Source organism: Ursus maritimus, unplaced genomic scaffold (assembly GCF_017311325.1).
Source record: "Ursus maritimus isolate PB19 unplaced genomic scaffold, ASM1731132v1 scaffold_12, whole genome shotgun sequence".
In the NCBI taxonomy this organism is placed as follows: Eukaryota; Metazoa; Chordata; class Mammalia; order Carnivora; family Ursidae; genus Ursus; species Ursus maritimus.
The window spans coordinates 63310093-63333665 of record NW_024423564.1 but is presented as its reverse complement, the minus strand read 5'-3'; the positions used below and the strand labels follow the sequence as shown (position 1 = coordinate 63333665).

Here is a 23573-nt window from a genome sequence, read left to right as displayed (position 1 = left end):
AGAGATAGCAAGTACAAAGACCCCACATGGGAATGTTCTTGGTATTGTTCAGTAAAGGGAAAGAAGGCTAGTGTATAGACTGTAGTGAGTGAGGGAAATAATGATGAGATTGAAGATATAGATGGGGACCAGATCACATAGGATGTTGTAGGCTAGAATATGGAGTTTGAATTTTATTATTTATGCCATCATAAGGTTTTAAGCAGGAGAATGACATTTTCAGCATAATAATGGCTAACATTGAGGGCTTACTACATAGTAGGCACTGTTCTAAGTGCTTTATATGTGATCTTATTTAAACTTCATAACCACCCCATGAGGTAGCAGTAATATTATCTCCCTTTTAAGGATACTATAATGTCATCTATAGATGATTTACATTTTTATAACACTTTTTAAAATTTGAGATATAATTCACATACAATATAGTACATAGATTTTAAATGTATGATGATGAATTTCAGCAAATATATTCCCATGTAATCATAACCCCAGTCAAGATATACAACTTTCCATCACCCTGGAAAGTTCCTTCAGGCTCCTTTCCAGGTATCACTCCCCACCTCCCACTCAGAGGCAATCGTTATTCTGATTTTTACTACTAGAGGTCAGTTTTGTCTAGTCTTGAATGACATGTAAATGAAATCATATGGACTTTTTTATATTTGCTTTTCTGACTTAACATAATATTTTTGAGATTCACTCGTGTCATTGTATTTATCTGTATTTCATTCATTTTATTGATTTTTTTAATTGTATAAATATACCTCACTTTATTTATTCTGTTGATGGAAAATTGGGTCATTTCCAGTTTTCAGTTCTTAGGAGTAAGGCTGCTATGAACATTCTTGTATAAATCTTTTTGTACATGTGCTTTCGCTTCTTTGGGTAAATGCCTAAGAGTAGAATTGCTGGATCATATGGTTGACTTTGTAGCAAATTGATGAACAGTTTTCCAAAGTGGGTACATACTCCTACCAGCAATATATGAGAGTTCTAATTCATATTTTTAAAAGATTTTTCTTACTTCTCTGTGAAGCCTGATTTTTAATTGAGCAAGAGCAAAAGCAGAGAATGTTAGGAGGTTATTGCATAGTACAGGTCAGAGATGATAGTGTCTTGGACTAATATGGAAGTAAAGGAGGTGAAAAGAAGAGGTTGGATTTGGGGTGTGTTTTGCGGGTAAAGTTAGCAGGGCTTATTTGATGGATTGGATGAGGTAAGGAAAGATAAATGAAAAGGCAGAATTAATGCTAACACCTACATTTTTACAATGAACAATTGAGTAGTTGATCTTGCCATTTACTGAGATGAGATGATTAGAGAGGGGAGTGAGTTGAGGGAATAGTGATAAACTAGGAGTTGCATTTTGAAAAGTCTTTTGGACATCCATTGGAAATGTCAAATACTCAGCTATACATGTAGGAACTTCAGAAGAGAATTCAAGCCTGAAGATTTAGGATATCAATGTATAAAGGTTATCTAAGGTCATAGAACTGGGTGACACTAACCAGGCAGTGACTGTTGGAAGAAGAGAACCTAGGACTATGCCCTTTAGCCCACCAACATTTAGAAATCTAGCAAAAGAATAGGAAGAATCAACATCTGAGAAGGAAAAACAGAAAGGTACCCTGTCAAGGAAGTCAAAATTAGAAAATGTTTCAGGGGGTGCTGGGAAGATGGCAGAGTAGGAGGACCCTAAGCTCACCCTGTCCCACGTTTACAACTGGACATCACTCACATTCAGGTCAGTAAACCGGAGAGCAATCCAAAGACTGGCAGAACAAACTCCACAACTAAATGTAGAGAAGAAGCTGCATGGGAGAGGTTAGGAAGAGCAGAAACTGTGGTCAGGAGCTGCCCACAGGAGGGAAAGAGCTGCAGTTGTAGCGAGGGGAAAACACCAGGAAGCCCACACAGAGAAAATGAATCCCCATAACCTCTGGCCTTGAAAACCAAAGGGGCTAAATTCTGTGAGTTTGTATAACCAGCAGGACTTGGAGACTGGAATTTTGTTGTTGTTGTTGTTTTTAAAGATTTTATTTATTTGACAGAGAGAGACACAGCCAGCGAGAGAGGGAACACAGCAGGGGGAGTGGGAGAGGAAGCAGCAGGCTCCCAGTGGAGCAGGGAGCCTGATGCAGGGCTTGATCCCAGGACCCTGGGATCACACCCTGGGCAGAAGGCAGACACTTAACGACTGAGCTACCCGGCACCCCTGGAACCTGGAGTTTTAAAAGTCAGAGGGCTAGTGATAGCCCATAAAGAGTCCCCACCCTTAAAGAGACAAGAGCCCAAGGAAAGGCAACAGAGAAGTGACAGCTTGCAGAATGAAGGGAGATCTGTTTATACTGATTTCAGAGAGTGTTAGGGGATTTCTCTGGAAACAAAGGAGCTGGCAGGTGCCATTTTCCTCTCCTGTCCCCTAGCATAAACACAGAGTCACCTGCAGAAGGTGGCACTTCACAAGCACTTGCTACCTAACCTGTTGGTACTGCACTTTGCCCACAAGTTCTCCTGAGGACTCACCAACTCCAGGCCTGCTGGTCTCAGCCCCAGGTTCAGTGCAATTTTTGTTAATGCTGTGCGTGCTGCACCTACCCACTGCCTCCACTTGCTGTGTCCCTATGGCCACCACACTTTGGGAGATCCAGCGTAGGACTAGTGGGTCAATGCGAATTTTTACTAACACTGCATGTACCCTGCCCAACCACCGAGTGCCCCTGGCAGCCACCACCACTACCCTCATGTGCCGTACCCCCGGCAGTCACTTGACTATGGGAGCTCTGGCCTAAGATTAGGGGTTCAGTGCAAATCTTGCTAACATCACTGCCCTGCCACCAAGCCCTTCTGCTGTCACACCCCCTCAGAGCTGGCCTACCTGGATCTCACTAATATCATAAAGAGCAAGCACAGCCCACAACAGGCAAAGAGTCAGAGCAGATATCTGGATGGAAATGAAAAGTGACTCAGACACCATAGTAGGACGCAAGCAACACATACAGGAGACTCCTCTGGATAGGGGACACTGCACTGCAGAGCACCACAGGACCTCTTCTTCATAAAGCCACTACTTTCAAGAATACACAGCTGACTTTTGTAACACATAGAAACAGAGAGGTAGACAAATGAGTAGACAGAGTCGCAAATGAAAGAACAAGACAAAATCACAGCAGGATATCTAAGAGAAAGAGAAAAATATGCCTGACACAGAATTTAAAGTAATGATCATAAAGATACTCACTGGACTTCAGAAAAGGGTGGAGGACGTCAGTAAGGACCTTGACAAAAAGATAAAAAATAACATATCAAAGATGAAGAACTCAATAAACGAAGTTAAAAATACAATAGATGGAATAAGTAGTAGGCTACAGGAAGCAGAGGAGCATATCAGTGACCTGGAGGGTAGAATAATGGTAGCAATCAAGCTGAACAGGTGAGAGACAAATAAATAACTACATAATGAGAATAGACTTACAGAATTCAGTGGCTCCTTCAAGCATATTAACATTCATATTAGAGGGATCCCAGAAGGAAAAGAGAGAGAAAGGGAGGCAGAAAATGTATTTGCAGAAATAATAACTAAAAACTTCCCAAATCTGGAGAGGGAAACAAAGATCCAGATACAGGAGGCACAGAGATCCCCCAACAAATTCAACACAGAAGGTCCACACCAAGACACTAGGTAATTAAAATGGCAAAAAATAGTGATAAAGAATTTTAAAGGTAGCAAGAGAACAGAAGACAGCTACATACAAAGGAAACCCCAAAAAGCTATCAGCTGATTTTTCAGCAGAAATTTTGTAAGCCGAAAGAGGGTGACATAATATATTCAAAGTGCTGAAAAGGAAAGTTCTGCAGCCAGGAATACTTTATCCAGCAAGGCTATCATTCAGAATAGAAGGAAAAATAAATGATGGGTATTAAGGAGGGCACATATTGCATGGTGCACTGGGTGTTATATGCAAGTAATGAATCATGGAACATTGCATCAAGAACTGGGGATGTACTTTTGGTGACTAATATAACAAAATAAATATTATTAAAAAAAAAAGAAGGAAAAATAGTTTCCCAGACAAAGAACTCATGGCCACTAAACCAGCCCTATAAGAAATATTAAGGGGGATTCTGAGTGGAAAACAAAACCATAAGTAAGAATAAGAAAAAATAAGAATCACTAAATAAAGGGATGTAAAAAATCATACCAAGTATCTGAAAGGTAGGGGGGAGAAGAGTAAAAAATGAGTTTAAAAATAAGCGACCATCAGCTTAATATAGACTGCTATGTAGAAAAGATGTTATATATAAACCGAATGGTAACTATAAATAAAAAAACAGTAATAGATATGCAAAAAATAAAGAGTAAGGAACCCAAATATATCACTAACCCCCCCCAGCAAACCGTGAAGGAGAGAAAGAAAAGAAAGGATCAGAGAAAAATTACAGAAACAACCACAAAACAAGTAACATAATGGCAATAAATACATATCTATCAATAAGTACTTTGAATGTAAATGAACTAACGGCTCCAATCAAAAGACATAGGGTGAAAAAGTGTATAAAAAAAAAACAACAACAACCAACCATAGGCTTCCTAGAGGGTCATTACAGACCTAAAGACACCTGCAGATTGAAAGGGTGGAGATTGAGAAACATTCATCATGCAAATGGATGTCAAAAGAAAGCCAGAGTAGCAATACTTATATTGGACAAAATAGACTTTAAAACAAAGACTATAACAAGAGACAAAGAAGGACACTATATAATAATAAACAGAACAACCCAACAAGAAGATATAACAATTGGAAATATTATTTATGCACCCAACATGGGAGTACCCAAATATATAAAACAGTTAATAACAAACATAAAGGAAATATTAAATAGTAATACAATAATAGCAGGGGACTTTAACTTCCATTTACATCAACGGACAGATCATCTAAACAGAAAATAAATAATGAAACAGTGATTTTGAATGATACACTGGACCAGATGGATTTAATGGATATATTCAAAACATTCCGTCCTAAAGCAGCAGAATACACATTCTTTTCAAGTGCAAATGGAACATTCTCCAGAAAAGATCACATGTTAAGACACAAAACAAGCCTCAACAAATTAAAAAAGATCAAAGTCATACCATGCATCTTTTCTGACCACAATGCTATGAAATTAGAAATTAACCACAAGAAGAAATCTGGAAAGACCACAAATACATGGAGATTAAATAACATGCTACTAAATAACGAATGGGTCAACCATGAAATAAACAAAGAAATAAAAAAGTACATGGAAACAAATGAAAATGAAAACACAGTAGTCCAGGGGCACCTGGGTGGCTCGGTAGGTTAAGTTCTGCCTTCAGCTCAGGTCATGCTGTCTGGGTCCTGGGATCGAGCCCTGGGGTCAGGCTCCTTGCTCATCAGGGAGTCTTCTTCTCCCTCTCTCTCTCTCTCTTTTTTTTTTTAAGATTTCATTTATTTATTTAACAGAGAGAGACAGCCAGCGAGAGAGGGAACACAAGCAAGGGGAGTGGGAGAGGAAGAAGCAGGCTCCTAGCAGAGGAGCCTGATGTGGGGCTCGATCCCAGAATGCCAGGATCACACCCTGAGCTGAAGGCAGACGCTTAATGACTGCAACACCCAGATGCCCCGTGCTTCTCCCTCTCTTTCTGCCCCTCTTCCTTGCTTGTGCTCTCTCTTTCTCTCTCAAATAAATAAATAAATACAATCTTAAAAAAAAACAAACCCATAATGGTCCAAAATCTTTGGGATACAGCAAAAGCAATTATTTTTTAAATTTATTTATTTTTTTATTTTTTAGAGCAAGAGAGAGTAATAGAGAAAGGAGGGGCGGAGGGAGAGGGGGAGAGAGAATCTTGAGCAGGCTCCACTCCCAGCATAGAGCCTGACACAGGGCTCAATCTCATGATCCTGAGATCATGACCTGAGCCGAAACCAAGAGTTGGATACTTAACAGACTGAGCCACCCAGGCACTCCTCAGCAAAAGTAATTCTAAGAGGGAAGTTTATAGCAATACAGGCCTACATCATGAGGCAAGAAAAACCTCAGTCTAAAGGAACTAGAAAAAGAACAACAAACAAAACCTAAAGCCAGCAGAAGAAAGGAAATAATAATAAAGATTAGAGCAGAAATAAATGATACAGAAACTAAAAAAAAACAAAAAACAAAAAACTAGATCAATGAAACCAGGGGCTGGTTCTTTGAAAAGATCAACAAAATTGATAAACCTCTAGGCAGACTCTTCCATAAAGGGGGGGGGGGAAGGATTTAAATGAACAAAATCACCAGTGAAAGAGGAGAAATAACAACTAACATCCCAGAAATACAAATAATTGTAAGAGAATATTGTAAAAAACTATATGCCGACAAATTAGACAACCTAGAAGAAATGGAGAAATTCAGAGAAATATAACCTACTAAAACTGAACAGAAAGAAACAGAAAATTTGAACAGACCTATTACCAGCAAGGTGATTGAATCTGTAATTAAAAAAACACCCAACAAACAATAGTCCAGGGCCAGATGGCTTCACAGGTGAATGCCACCAAACATTTAAAGAAGAGTTAATACCTATTCTGCTCAAACTATTCTAAAGAAATGGAAGAAGAAAAACTTCCAAATTCATTCTATGAGGCCAGCATTATCCTGATACCAAAACTAGATAAATACACCACAAAAAAGGAGAACTACAGGCCAATATCTCTGATGAACATAGATGCAAAAATCTCAACAAAATACTAGCAAATAGAATCCAACAATACATTTAAAAAGTCATTCACCATGACCAAGTGGGATTTATTCCTAGGATGCAAGGGTGGTTCAATAGTCACAAAATAATGTGATACATCCCATCAATAAAAGAAAGGATAAAAACTGTGATCATCTCAATAGATACAGAAAAAGCTTTCGACAAAGTACAATATCCATTCATGATAAAAACCCTTAAAAAAGTGGGTTTAGAGGGAACATACCTCAACATAATAAAGGCAGTACATGAAAAACCCACAGCTCTTATCATTCTCAATGGGGAAAAACAGAGCTTCCCCGCAAGGTCAGGAATAAGACAAAGATGTCCACTCTTACCACTTTTATTCAACGTAGTACCAGAAGTCCTAGCCAAAGCAATCAGACAACAAAAAGAAACAAAAGACATCTAAATTGGTAAGGAAGAAGTAAAACTCATTATTTGCAAATGATGATGACTATATATAGAAAACCCTAAAGACTCCACCAAGAAACTGCTAGAACTGATAAATGAATGTAGTAAAGTCACAGGATACAAAAATCAATATGCAGAAATATGTTGGATTTTTATATACTAATAATGAAGCAGCAGAAAGAGAAATTAAGAAAATAATTCCATTTATAATCACACCAAAAACAATAGGATACCTAGGAATAAACAAAGAGATGAAAGACCCATACTCTGAAAACTTTAAAACACTGATGGAAGAAATGAAAGAGACAAATGGAAAGACATTCCAAGCTCATTGCTTAGAACAATTATTGTTAAAATGTCCATACTACCCAAAGCAATTTACAGATTTAATGCAATTCCTATCAAAACACCAACATTTTTTCACAGAGGTAGGACAAAAAAGTCACAAAATACCTGAATAGCCAAAGCAATTTTGAAAAAGACCTGAATAGCCAAAGCAATTTTGAAAAAGAAAAAGCTAGAGGTATCACAATTTCAGACTTCAAATTATATTACAAATCTATACTAATCAAAACAGTATAGTACTGGCACAAAAATAGATGCATAGATTAATGGAACAGAATAGAAAATACAGAAATAAACCCACAATTTTGTGGTCATTTAATCTTCGACAAAGCAGGAAAGAATATTCAGTGGGGAAAAAACAGTCTCTTCAACAAATGATGTTGGGAAAACTGGACAGCCACATGCAAAGGAATGAACTGAACCACTTGAAGAGAGCACAGGCAGTAATTTCTCTAACATTGGCTTTAGCAACATTTTTCTAGATATGTCTCCTGAGGCAAGGGAAGTAAAAGAAAGAATAAGCTATTGGGACTATGTCAAAAGAAAAAGCTTCTGAGCAGCAAAGGAAATAATCAACAAAATTAAATGGCAACCTACGGAATGAGAGAAGATATTTGCAAATGACATCTAATAAGGGGTTAGTATCCAAAATATATAAAGAACTTATACAACTCAACACCCAAAAAACAAATAGTCCAATTTAAAAATGGGCAGAAGTCACTCTCACCATTATTGTCCAACATAGTACTAGAAGTCCTAGCAACAGCAATCAGACAACAAGAAAGAATAAAAGGTATTCAAATTGGCAAAGAAGAAGTCTAACTCTTTCTCTTCGCAGATGACATGATACTTTATATGGAAAACCCAAAAGGCTCCACCCCCAAATTACTAGAACTCAAACAATAATTCAGTAATGTGGCAGGATACAAAATCAATGCTCAGAAATCAGTTGCATTTCTATACACGAACAATGAGACTGAAGAAAGCGAAATTAGGGAATCGATTCCATTTACTATAGCACCAAAAACCATAAGATATCTCAGAATAAACTTAACCAGAGAGGTAAAGGATCTATACTCTAGAAACTACAGAACACTGATGAAAGACATTGAAGAAGATGCAAAAAGATGGAAAAACATTCCATGCTCATGGATTGGAAGAATAAACATAGTTAAAATGTCTATGTTACCCAGAGCAATCTACACTTTCGACGCCATCCCGATCAAAATACCGACATTTTTCAAAGAGCTGGAACAAACAATCCTAAAATTTGTGTGGAACCAGAAAAGACCCCAAATCTCCAAGGAAATGTTGAAAAAGAAAAACAAAGCTGGGGGCATCACGTTGCCTGATTTCAAGCTATACTACAAATCTGTGATCACCAAGAGAGCATGGTACTGGCACAAAAACAGACACATAGACCAATGGAACAGATTAGAGACTCCAGAAATGGGCCCTCAATTTTATGGTCAACTAATCTTTGACAAAGAAGGAAAAAACATCCAGTGGGAAAAAACAGTCCCTTCAATAAATGGTGCTGGGAAAATTGGACAGCTATATACAGAAGAATGAAACTTGACCACTCTCTCACACCATACACAAAGATAAACTCCAAATGGATGAAAGGCCTCGATGTGAGTACAGGAATCCATCAAAATCATAGAGGAGAACATAGGCTATAACCTCTTTGATATTGACCACAACAACTTCTTTCATGACACATCTCCAAAGGCAAGAGAAACAAAAACTGAACTTTTGGGACTTCATCAAGATAAAAGTTTCTGCACAGCAAAGGAAACAGTCATCAAAACAAAGAGGCAATCCACAGAATGGGAGAAGATATTTGCAAATGAAACTACAGATAAAAGGCTGGTATCAAAGATCTATAAAGAACTTCTCAAACTCAATACACGAGAAGCAAATAATCAAATAAAAAAATGGGCGGAAGATATGAACAGACACTTTTCCAATGAAGACTTACAAATGGCTAACAGACACATGAAAAAATGTTCAACATCATTAGTCATTGGGAAAATTCAAATCAAAACCACGTTGAGATACCACCTTACGCCAGTTAGAATGTAAAAAATGGACAAGGCAAGAAACAACAAATGTTGGAGAGGATTTGGAGAAAGGGGAACCCTCTTACACTGTTGGTGGGAATGCAGGTTGGTACAGCCATGTTGGAAAACAGTGTGGAGGTCCCTCAAAAAGTTAAAAATAGAGCTACCCTATGACCCAGCAATTGCACTATTGGGTATTTACCCCGAAGATACAGATGCAGTGAAGAGAAGGGCCATATGTACCCCAATGTTCATAGCAGCATTGTCCACAATAGCTAAACTCTGGAAGGAGCCAAGATGCCCTTCAACAGACGAATGAATAAAGAAGATGTGGTCCATATATACAATGGAATATTACTCACCATCAGAAAGAACAATTACCCAACATTTGCAGCAACATGAATGGGACTGGAGGAGATTATGCTAAGTGAAATAAGTTAAGCAGAGAAAGACAGTTATCATATGGTTTCACTCATTTGTGGAACATAGGGAATAGCAGGGAGATCGGTAGGAGAAGGAAGGGAAGAATGAAGGGGGGGTAAACAGAAGGGGGAATGAACCATGAGAGACTGTGGACTCCGGGAAACAAACTGAGGGTTTCAGAGGGGAGGGGGGTGAGGGATTGGGCTAGGCTGGTGATGGGTATTAAGGAGGGCACGTATTGCATGGAGCACTGGGTGTTATACACAAACAATGAATCATGGAACACTACATCAAAAACTAATGATGTACTGTATGGTGACATAATAAAAAATTTTTTAAATTTAAAAAAAATAATAAAAATGGGCAGAAGACATGAACAGACATTTCTTCAAAGAAGACATCTAGATGGCCAACAGACACATGAAAAGATGCTCAACAGACACATGAAAAGATGCTCAATATCACCGATTATCAGGGAAATGAGAATCAAAACCACAATAAGATATCACCTCTCACCTGTCAGGATGGCTAAAATCAAAAGCACAAGAACCAAGTGTTGGAGAGAATGTGGAGAAAAAAGAACCCTCTTGCACCATTGGTGGGAATGCAAATGGGTGCAGCCACTTTGGAAGACAGTATGGAGGTTCCTCAAGAAATTATAAATAGAGCTACCCTGTGATCCAGTAATCACCCTACTGGGTATTTACCCCAAAATAATCCAAAAACATGCATTCAGAGAGATACATGCACCCCTCTGTTTATTGCAGCATTATTTACAATAGCCAAACCATGGAAGCAGCCCTAGTGTCCATCAATTGATGAATGGATAAAGAAGATGTGGTATAATAGACAATAGAATATTATTCAGCCATAAAAAAGAATAAAATCTGGCCATTTGCAGTGACGTAGATGGAACTAGAGAGTATAATGTTAAGCAAAATAAGTCAGTCAGAGAAAGACAAATACTATATGATTTCACTCATGTGTGGAATGTAAGGAACAAAACAGCGAAGCAAAAGAGAGAGAATGGGAAACCAAGAAGCAGACTCTTAACTATAGAGAACAAACTGATGGTTATTGAAAGGGTTTTGGAAGGGAAGGATAGGAGAAATAGGTGATGGGGATTAAGGATTGCATTTGTCATGATGAGCACTGGGTGATGTATGGAACTGTTGAATCACTGTATTTACACCTGAAACTTATAATACCGTATGTTAACTATACTGGAATTTAAAATTTAAAAAAAAAATAGTAGAGAAAAAATTAGAAAATGTTTCAAGAAGGAGGAGATGATGGTGTTGAAAGTGCTTAAGAATTTGAGAAAGATGAGGATGGAGAAATAATTTTTGGATTTGGCAACATGGAAGTTTTTAATGACCTCTACCAGTTTTGGTGGAGTGATGGGTTAGAAGCTCATGTCTGAATAAAACACAGGAGGTAAGAGAATTGAATCAAGTATAGACCTCTCTTTAAGGAAGGTGGGGTTTTTATTTTGTATTGTTTTCTTTTGTTTTCGGTGAAGGGGAGTTGACGAATGGGGAGGTAGCTGGAGGAGAATGTGAGGTCAAGGAAGTTTTTGGGTTTTTTTTTCTCTCTGAAAATTGAAGACGTGCATGATATCTTCCTCTCTCTTTCACACTTCCCCTAAATTTGAACCATCACCAAGTTCTATTTTACCTCATAAATCACTCAAATCTATTCTTTTTCTTTCAGTTACCACTGCCACCATCTTATTTATCATTATCGCTCACATAGATTATTGCAGTACAAGTTATAACTGACCCTCTACCTTCACTATTGTCCTCATTAAATCTCTTCTCCACACTTCAGCCAGACATTTTCCAAATACTTATCAAGTTACTGGACCATTCCATCCCATCCCCACTATATTATAAAGGACTTCCCATTGCTTTTAGGATAAAGACAAATGGCATGACTTTTAAGGCCCTACATGGTCTACCCATTTCATCTCCCACCTCCCTCTTGCTTTCACTGCTGCTGCTACACTGTCCTAATCTGGCCCCTAGGTCTTTATACTTGATATTCTTTCTGACTGGAATATTCTTCTACATCTCCCTTCCTCCATAACACTCTACCCAGTAACTTACTATTTCTTCAAATGCTCAATTCAATCATTCCTTCCTCAGAAAAGCCTTCCCTAACTTCTCTAACCAGATTAATTCCCTTTGTTGCATACTCCCACAGTATACCAGGTACCTTTCCTTGATAACACTTTCCAAAGTTGTAATTTTTCATTTTCTTGTCAGCATTTTATTAATGTCTGTCTTCCTTAATAGTGTTTAACCTCCACAACAGCAATAACAGTTCTATGAGGGTAGTGGCTGTGCTTTTTTTCCCTTGCCACTATATATACAACACCCAGCATAATGCCTGACACGTAGTAAGTACTCAATAAATACTCGTTAAGTGAACTGAATTCAATGAATGAATGAATCCTAATTGCCTATAACTCGTTAAGTGATGCAATACAGTCTCTTGAATTAATTTAGAAATTTTCTAGTACTTCTGTAAGAAGAAATGTCCATCAGCATTATTTTTTAAATTGTTAAGTTTGGAATGACTGTTAAACTACATTTCCTTATACTTAACTATTTTTGACCAGCTGGAGTTTTACTTGCTGCTTCATTATTTTTTAACAGTCTCTCAAAATTGTTTGTGTTGCATGGATAAAGATCATAGGTACTCTTGCATTGTAAGTCATTAGTTTCAATTCAGTTTCCTTCTACTTACTTTTGCCAGATATTAAGTATAAAACTGATAAGTGAGTTTCGTTTCATTTCATTCCTTTGTCATTGAGGGCAAATTTATGAAAAGACTAATTAACATTAAAGTAGATTGATTATCTCACAACCAGAAAGATGGATAGCAAAAAATCATGGTTAATTTCAAACTGAAATTATTAACTCTGCATAAGAAGTAGCTTAATTTACATTCTATGAATAAAATAGGTATAATGAAATCAGTAACATATGAGAAGGGAACACATATGTTGATTGGTGTTTTAAAAATAAATATATAGTAATATTTCTGATTTTAAACCCTTATGTATAACTGTTGGAAATAATTTAAGTGGTTTATAGTGGAACTCATGTTTGATAATATTCTCTGTAAAATATTTTTCAGAGAAATATTTCAAAATTCCAAATTTAAAGCAACTGATGAGAGATGCAGGCAAAGATCATCAAAGGGAAAGATTAAATCTCATTCTCAGTGTGTCTTTATTTCTCGAAATTTTCATACTGGAGGATTCCAATCACAGGTAGTGTATAATATTTTATAGAAATATTTTCAGATAATTTATTTGATACCATGTCATTAACATTGTTGTCTTTAAATTTGAAAGAGAGTATCCATTGTTACTTTTAAATCTGAGAGATAGTAACATGGAGCTAAATTTAAATCACCCAAACTAGTTAGTTTTTATATTATAGGAAACTGAAAAACTAATAGAAAATGTCTGCTTTTGTAGTTGCTTCTCTATATCTCTAGCCTAAGAACCTATACTCCTCATATTGGGATTATTACAGGGATGAAGATAAATGGCATAAGAAAAACAAAGCAAAATTGCCAGGCCTATCAGAGGAAAGTGATTTGGAAATAAGAGGATACTCAGATAACCAAATAATCTAACAAAGCCAACTGATTGAAATTAAGTACAACATAACAAGCATTTATTAAGACTTCATTATATTCTAAGCTCTGGGAACACCCTGTTAAGGATGGTAAAATATGCTAGTGTAGTACAAGTGGGAAAGGCAGGCATAGAGTTAAGTTTCTGTTATGTGGTGTCAAAACAGTGTTATATGGACAAAGTAAAACAAGGGAGATACCACTAGAAATGTAAAACAATAATATAACTAAACAAAACAAGTATTAGTGGTTTATAGTATCATTATTATAGCATTAATAAATAGCAACAAATTGATAAGATATCAAAGTTTCATTGTACATATTGAATATTGAACTCAAGTTGAACTCAGCGTTTAGTTGTTGAACAAATATTTTTCAAGTGCCTTAAATATGACAACACTAGTTTTGGCACTGAGGCTGCATAAACAAATAAGATATGAGTTCAGACCTAGATGAGCCCAAACTTAGTAGAGAAGAAAAACATATAAACTAAAAATTACAGCATAATGTGGTAAGAGCCACAGAATTGAAGAAATGCAGACAAGGGAGCATAATTTGGGGAAGGCTTCACAGAGAAGAAATTTTTAGCTGGATTTTGAGAAAGAAATAGAAGTTTGCCAGGAGGAAAGAAAACAAAGAACATTCATTCTATGTTCAAAGTCTTGCAGCTATGAAAGTAAGTAACATGTTCAGTTAAAATGTTACAGTGTTTGGGGCCTAGGGTTCATAGAGGGAAGTGGTGGGGAAAGATCCTGGAGATGAGGTTGTGAGAAACCTCATTTACAGCCTAAGGATTTTGGATTTTACTCCATAGGCTTTACACATCCACTGGAGGCATCATGGAACTATTATGGTCAAGAGCATAGACTGTAAAGCCAGTTTATGCAGGTTAGAATCCTGGCTGTAACACTACCAGCTGTGTTATCTTAGGCAAATTACTTAACTTCTGTGTGTCTGTTTCCTCATCTGCAAAATGAGGATGATTTCATCTCCATAGAATTGTTATGGGAAGTAAATGAATTAGTATGTAAAAACATGCAGAATCATGCCTGGCCACGCAATGAGCACCATACAGGTTTACCATTATGATTACTGGGGGGTTTTAAGCAGGTGGGTTTAATGATCAAATCAATTCTAAAGATAAATAGTTCTTTCAAATGAAAGGTTGTTTGAAATTGAGATTGCGTTGCAGAGAAAAATGTTTCTATGTATGCATTTAGTATTAATTGAATTTACTGAGTACCCATCACATGCTAGGCATTTTGCTAGGTACTGTAGTATAATGATGTCTTCATGCCTCATGATAGATACAGACAGACAATTACAAAAATGTAATGAGTACTATGATGGAAGAAGTACATATATAGTAGTACTATTTAACTGTTTATTGTTCCTTCAACGAATACCTAATAAAGGCTTATATGCCAGGCAGTGTTCTTGGCAACTGGAAATTTGGTAGTGAACAAGGAAGACAAGAGTCCCTGTTCCCATGAGATTTATAGTCTAATGGAGAGGTAAATAATATACAAGTAAATATAAAATATTATTCAGAATTCTTGATAGTGATAGGAACCTAATTCAGAAAAAATGATAGTATATAACATAGTATGAAAATATGGTATGAAAAGAATAAGGTAGTGCCAACTTCAACCACAGTAAATTTCAGTACAAAAGATTTCTTTTTCATATTGTACCTCTTTTTCTCATCTCAGTTTCTGCCTGTCTATTGGCCTTTTCCTCACCTCCTAGAGACAGGCAGGAGGATGAAAATTAGAACAAAAGAAATGGCTTAATATATAGAACTAAAGCTTCATTTCTAAAAAAGCATTTTTTTGTGAAATACAGCATATAAACAAAAGAGTACTCACAAACAATTTAAAGACTAATAAGTGTAATTATTTATACCCATCACCCAGAATAAGAAATAGAATATTTCCAGTACTTTTGGCGTGTCCTGAGTCTTCATTTACCTCTTACAGTCTGTACCCCCACCCTTCACTGAAGGACCCATTATCCTATAATTGCAGTTAACCAATTCTTTGCTTTTCTTTATGGTTTTACCACAGATACTGTAGATCCTTGAATAATGTATTATTAAATTTGACATGTTTTTAGACTCCATGTCTAATATACTCTTACCTTTTTGTGCAACAGTATGTTTCTGAGATTCATCCAGGGAGATTTTTTTACAGTATTCCAATGTATGAACAGATCAAATTTTATGTTTTGCAAATAATCCTAAAATTAAAAGACCTTGAATAGCAGAAGCAATCTTGATAACGAACAACAAAAATGGAGGTATCACAAGATACCAAAATATTCTACAAAACTGTAGTAATCAAAACAATACGGTACTGGCACAAAAACAGACACATAGATCGGTGGAACAGAAGAGAAAATTCAGAAATGGATCCACAATTATATGGTCCACTAATTTTTGACAAAGCAGGAAAGAATATCCAATGGAAAAAAGACAGTCTCTTCAACAAATGGTGTTGGGAAAACTGGACAGCAACATGCAGAAGGATGAAACTGGACCGCTTTCTTACACCATACACAAAAATAAATTCAAAATGGTTGAAAGACCTGAATGGGAGACAGGAAACCATCAAAATCCTAGAGGAGATCACAGGCAGCAACCTCTTTGACATTGGCCATAGCAACTTCTTACTAGACATGTTTTTGGAGGCAAGGGAAACCAAAGCAAAAATGAACTGTTGGGACTTCATCAAGATTAAAAGCTTCAGTGTCGTATCTAAAAGCTATCTCTAATCTAAGGTGTAAATATTTATGCCTATGTTTTCTTCTAAGAGTTTTAATAGTTTTAGCTCTTATTTTTAAGTGTTTGATCTATTTTAAGTTAGTTTTTCATATGGTGTGAGGTATGGGCCCAACTTCATTCATTTTAATGTACATATCTGGTTGTCCCAACACCATTTGTTGACAAGACTATTTTTTTCCCCAATGATTGTCTTGGAACACTTGTCAAAAATCAGCTGACTATAAATGTGAACATTTTTTTCTGGAATGTCAGTACTATTCCATTGTTCTATATATCTATCCTTATATCGGTACCACATCTTCTTAATTATTATAGCTTTGAAATAAGTTTTAATTTCAGGAAGTTCTCCAACTTTTTTTTTTCCAAGATTGTTTTTGGTATTAATTTTATATTTCTATCTTTGATCCACTTTTAGTTAGTATTTTAATAAGGTGTGAGCTTTAGGTCAAAATTCATTTTGGGGGCTCCTGATGTCTAATTGTTCCAGCACTATTTATTGAAAAGGCTATCCTTTTTACATTGAATTGCTTTTGCAACTTTTGTCAAAATCTGTTGGGCAAATATGTATGGGTCTATTTCTGGATTCTCTGTCTGTAGTGTTAACCTGTGTGTCTATTTCTACCAATACCACACTCTAGCTACATAGTAGGCCATAAAATTGAGCAGTTTGGTTCCTCCAATTTCATTCTCTTTTTCAACTTTTTTTTTTTTAGCTTTTCTTGGTTTTTTTGCCTGTTTATTTACATTTTAAGATAAATTAATCTTAGCTACAAAAAATACTTTTGAGATGGTGATGGGAATTACATTTAGTTTGTAGATTAGTTTGGAGCAAATTGCCATCTTTACTACAATTGATATGTATATTGACCTGTGTTCTCTGACCTTCAAAAATAAATTTACTTATTACTTTTAGTAGTTTTTTTGTGGACTCCATAGGGTTTTCTTCAACGCAATCATATCATCTGTGAAAAACATCAGTTTTACTTATTTTCTAATCTCTATGCTTTTATTTTATTTTCTCATCTTTTTGTACTGGGTAAGACCTCACGTATAAGGATGAATAGAAGTGTCGAGAACAGTTATCCTTTTTATATCCCTGTTCTAGAGAATACATTCAACTCTTCACCAGTAACTAGAAGGTTAACTATGGAATTTTTGTAGATGCCTATTGTCAGGTCAAGGAAATTTCCTTCTATTCTTAGTCTAATGAGAGTTTGTTGTTTCTGTTTTTTCAGTCATGAAGTTTGCTGAGTTTTGCCAAATGGTTTTTCTGCATCTTTTGACATTGTTCACATGGATTTTCTCTTTTGTTAATGTGAATCACATTGAAATTCAAATGTTAAACCAACCTTGTATTCCTGGAATAAACCCCACTGGATTTGATTTACTGATATATTTTAAATCACTTTTGCATCTGTGTTCATGAGGGACATTATTCTATAATTTTCTTATCTTGTAATATCTTTATTAGATTTTTTTAAAGATTTTATTTATTTATTTGAGAGAGAGAGAACAGGAGCAGGGGTAGGGACAGAGGGAGAAGCAGACTCCCCGCTGAGCAGGGAGCCTGATGCTGGGCTCAGTCCCAGGACCCTGGGACCATGACCTAAGCCAAAGGCAGACACCTAATGGACTGAGCCACCCAGATGTCCCTCTCTGTTAGATTCTAAAATCATAGTTATTCTGGTCACAAAACGATTATGAAATGTCTCCTGCTCCTATACTTATTGAAAAATTTTTCTGTATAATTGGCAATACTGCTTTCTCAAAGGGTTTCCTAGAATTCAACAATGAGGTCATTTAGGTCTAGACTTTTCTTCCAGAGAAAGTTTTTGACTATAAATATAGGACCTTTAGTAGATATGGGGCTATTTAAATGTTTTATTTTGTATGCTTCAGAAATTTATGTTTTTCAATGAATATGTCCATTTAATCTAAGTTGTTAAGTTTATTGGCATAAAGTTTTTAATAGTATCCACTTATTATCCTTCTAATAATATCTGTAGAATCTTTAGTAATGGCAATCATTTCATTCCTGATTATATCTCTCTTTTCCTAAATCAGTCTTGCTAGGAATATTCAATTTTATTATTCTTAGACTTTTCTTCTTTCATAATATAAACATCTAATATTTAAATTTTCCTCTAAGCACTGTTTTTGCTGCATCCCACAATTTTTATGTTTTGTTTTCATCATTATTCAGTTCAAAATATTTTAAATGTCCTTTTGTTGTCCTCAATGATATTGACATTTTTGAAGAGTACAGTCCAGTTACTTTATAGATCATAGACTTATTTTGACTTTCCTTGTGATCAGATTCATTTTATCACATCTGAAGACATACAATGTTCATCTGCTTTTCACTGATGATTTTAATTGATCACACAATCAGGATGATGTTTGTTCTTCACCCATTGTATTATTCCTATTTTTACCCTAGCAGTTAAATAATCTGTGTGATGACACTTTGAACCATGTAACCATGAAAATATCTTTCTTCATCAAACTCTACTTACCAGCTACACAAATTATTCTTGTCTGAACCAATCTTTTCAAAACTGTAACAAAATAATGTTTTTCTAATTCTATTGCTTCCATCTTCCATTTGGCTTTCTACTGTAAGAAAAAAGCTCTCTGTCTTTATTTTCTGTGCAGACTCATGAGTTTCTGTGTCATTCAGCTAATCTGTTACTACACTTATTTTGATGCTCAAATTTTCCCAAATTTAACCAGTGGGAACCTCTTCAAGGTTGTTTCCCTATCTTTTTTATATGTTCCTGTCATTTTTTTGAGCCCTTACTTCTGAAACTATAGCATCATTTTTAATAGTTGGAAGAATATTGATTGTATTACTATCTATGTATCATAATACATTTAAATATTTCTTTTAGAATTTTACATTGCAGATTTTAAAAATGCTTAATAGGGTTATAATTTACATAAATTCTGAATATTTACATAAATCCAAAATTATTAACTTGGCATAATATATGTCTAGAAGTAGATTTGTTATATGGACCTCCAGAAAAATTCTACCTATTTATAGGCAGCAATATGTAAGAATGTTCATTTTGCTAATCCCTTAAATCTGGGTGGAATTTTAATCAGTCTAGGGCCTTATTCTGTGATTCCCGGACCAGCAGTATCATCATTACCTGGGCGCATCTGTTAGAAATGCACAATCTCAGACCCCACTCCAGGTCTACTGGGTCATAATCTGCATTTGAACAAACTCCTCAGGTAAAACATAGGCACATAAAAGTCTGAGGGGCAGCGTTCTATTGTAATTTATATAGGAGTCACAAATTGCATCAGTCCTAAGTTCAGGCAAGGTAAGTCAGGAGCCTCTACTGGTATTTATATTAATAAAAGGTAAAAGTGACATATAAGTAAAGTTGATTGTGAAAAAAGTGCTTATGTATTATCCTATATACATATAAGACATATATGAAATATATGTATTATATATACACATAATACACACACACACACACACACACGTACATACCCTATATATATGTATATCCTAAGCAAACAATTTTGGGGGCTAGGACAATGCAGATCAGCATGGAGTACTAACACTGTTCCCCTAAGAAGACAATGTTATTATCTCTCCAGCCTCATCTTCACCCACTCCATCCCAAACACCCTATGCAGTAGCCCACTATTTATCTAGAGGTCTAAGGAAAACCTGAATCAGAACCACTTGCAGAATGTGTTACAATGGACACTCTCAAACCCCTCCCAGAGAATCTGTTCTAGTAGGGTCTGATATTATGCCCAAGTATCAGCATTTTAATAAGCACACCAGGTGATTCTGATGTTCTGAAATTTGAAAACTACACGACACTTCTCAGAACACATCTGGAATATATTGTTTGAGCAACTGTTTTATTTGCCTCAAAAGAATAGCACATTTTCATAAGAGTCTTCAGCCAGAATTCACTTTTTGTTGTAGTTGGTTTAAGAAATGAGTAAGTCTAGGAATTCTAATTACTTTTTTAGACCTCTCTAGTTCTAACCAAGTGACTCTGAGTTAGTGAGGAGGGAGAGCAATAATCCTAATGAACTTTATTTCACCCCTTCATTCCCTATCCTGACACTGCCTTCTTGAACCAATTCACATTCTTTCCAGATCATACCTAAACACTTTTTTTTCTGTCAGTATATTTTGGTGAAATAAACTCATATCGTGGAAAAAAATCCCATCAAAAACTTATTATGAGATTAAAATATATTATTATTATATAAATATATGTTAAATATATTAAAGAAATTACATAGAAACCATTCAGTTTTTTAAATATAAATAACTTTTTTTATGTAGGAGGAGCAAAGAAAAAAAGAAACAGCACATATAAAAGGTAATTTTTCTCAACAATCTGTTAGAAGAAATCATAATTAATTTATAGCAATTCACATCTTAAAGAACCAAGAAGCCTACCTAAAAGTTATCTAAATATTGTTTTAATACCATGGAAATTCAAGGGAAACATTAATGTATTAGTATGTGAGTGGGCATATATTTCTTCTTTTTTTAATAATTTTTTATTGTTATGTTAGTCACCATACAGTACATCCTTATGGGCATATATTTCTTAAAAAACAAAACTTGCAATGTTGCATCTTAAATTAAAATGTGAAATTTAAATTTTCCTTATTTATACCCAAAAGTATCATAGTCAGGGGCACCTTGGTGGTTCAGTGGGTTAAGCGTCCAATTCTTGATTTCAGCTCAGGTCATGATCTCAGGGTTGTGAGATCGAGCCTGTGTTAGGGTTCCACGCTGGGCATGTAGCCTGTTCCAAGATTCTCTCTCTCTCACCATCTCTAAAAAAAAAAAAAATCATAGTCAATGACATATAGTAATCCTGGAGGGTCAAAAGACATGAGTATTTTATAGTCCTTTAGGTATTGCGTATTATGTCTTAGTACCTCAAAACATTACCCTCCTACATAATATAAGAAATGTTGGATATATAAAATGGAATAAGGTATTTAAAACAGCTTTAAAAATTAATGTTATACATTAATATCAAAAGTCAATATATAAAAAAAAGGCAGTATGTAAAATATTATAAAAGATACTTAGGATACTATATAGTGTGATATTTTCTAAAACTTAACCCTTTTAAATATCAACTGTGCAGTATTAATAGTGTAATAATTGGAGAAGCATGAATCCTAGAGTACTAGAAGTCTAGGTGAAGTCTGTTGTGTATCTGATTTTGGTGAGTCATCAGTCTCTAAATCTCAGTCTTCTCCTTTGTGAAGTGGTTCTAATAATAACTTCCTTGAAAAATTATTGAGAGAAAAAATGAGATATGGAAATACATCAAACTGCTTTGCATATTGTAAGGCAATCTAGGAATGTTAGTTGTTACTTTAATTGGTGTAAAGCCAACCCATAGGCCCTTCCTGTTGTGGACCAAACATTTTGTAATCTTACTGCTTACAGGGACATGTATTTGTTAAATTTATTTTTAAAAAAGGCAATACTTATCTATAAATATGTAAGAAACTATCTGTGTTTTCTGATATTAAGGAACATTCCAGAACTGAGCTTTCTAGCCTATTTAGAATCTTCTCCTATTAGAACAGGTTGATTTTATTTAGAATAGCCTTTCCTATTCTTGATTATTATGAAATTGTTAATCGCCAATTACATATTTAACATTGTACAAGTGATGATAGCAACTCAGAATTTTCTCTATTGTACCCTTCTGTCCATTTTAACGCTAAAAAGAGTCTGAATTTTAAAAAGAAGCATTGTCCTTCTAAGTAAGATTTGGCTAATGAATATGTAATATTCATAGTAAATCTAATTTTCTTTTACAGTAATTAAAGATCACTCTAAAGATGAATTCTGCCTTGCAACAAAAAAGGTCATTTGTGACCCCTCAGAGACTAGCTCAGCAACACATCCCAGCAGTGTTACCTTAAGCTTATCGACACTACCATCTGATTCTTATTACAGCCAAAGTATAGAAGCAGCTGATGACTGGTTTTCTGATGATACTCTAGCAAAAAAGAGCTCTCCAATGCCTTTTCTCAGGGAACCTCTAATGGAAAAAGTATTTTCATACCTATCAACAATTTCATTAGAAGATTGTACTGAAAATGTACTGAATATGACACTTTATGATGATCAGAAAGATGACAGCATTAAGGAAATATTTTCACGAAGAAACACAGAGGTTGAAATACAAAACCTTCGACGTAATATTGAATGACTTTTTTTCTTTTGAAACATTGTATATACTGAAATCACGGAAAGTTAAAACTGAATTACCAGCTTCTGAGTCTCTTAACATGTCCATACTAATATTACTTTTCATTATCATAGAGTGGTCCTACTTCCCTTGCCAATTCTTATTTCTAGAAACAAAATTACAGGAAGCAGTAGAGTGACATCATGACCATTAAGCTTAACTCCTTGTGTCTCATCAAAGGACATAAAAATAATACGAATGTATTTCAACATACAAGAGAAATACTTTAAGAAATCTTCAGCACAAATAGATTTTTGAATAAAGCATTCACAGCATTTCCTTATACTTTTGACATTTTTAATCTTATTTCAATGTGGGTAGGGCTGGGCAGAATACTTCCATTAGCTTTTCTGAATTTTAAATACATAAATCTCCTATCATTCAAATTTTATTTTGTCATGATTTTGGTAAACAACATAATTTTGCTCTTCTAGGGGAGCCTGGAACACTGAAGAATCCAGAAATAATTTTTTTTTGCCCTTTCCTATGTCTGCTTCTCAGAATGGTTTCCCAATCCTTACTCTGCTATGATGGAGATGTGGGCAGCTATGTGCCTAAACAGCTGATTCAAGCTAGATGAACAGAGTTCCTCTCTAATCTGAGAGATCCTTCTTCTTTTTCTTCCTTTTTTTTTTAACATATTTTTATCGTTTTGTTAGGAATAATTTCAAATGGGTTATGAAGAAAATTTACTTAGTTTGATGAGTTTTCCAAAACCTCTTGTTGAAGATAATCTGAGAGACCCTTGGTCAGATTTCTGTGTTTGGTCTTGAGGGATTTCTGAAATCCACCATGTAATTAATCTTTTTTTTCCCTTTCTCCTAAATACTCTCCATGTAATCAGTGTCTGT

General features: G+C 35.4%; 1 protein-coding gene across 1 annotated transcript in view; it reads left to right on the top strand.

Annotated features, from left to right (window-relative positions):
* CUNH1orf185 (chromosome unknown C1orf185 homolog) overlaps positions 1-22715 on the top strand; it is a 33376-nt gene extending 10661 nt beyond the window's left edge. Inside the window, exons 3-5 of the mRNA XM_008699222.1 lie at positions 13162-13297; positions 20778-20814; positions 22289-22715. Coding sequence (XP_008697444.1) covers positions 13162-13297; positions 20778-20814; positions 22289-22683 — 568 coding nt within the window. The 3' untranslated portion in view covers positions 22684-22715. The remainder of the gene's footprint in view (positions 1-13161; positions 13298-20777; positions 20815-22288) is intronic.
* Positions 22716-23573: the final 858 nt, after the last annotated feature.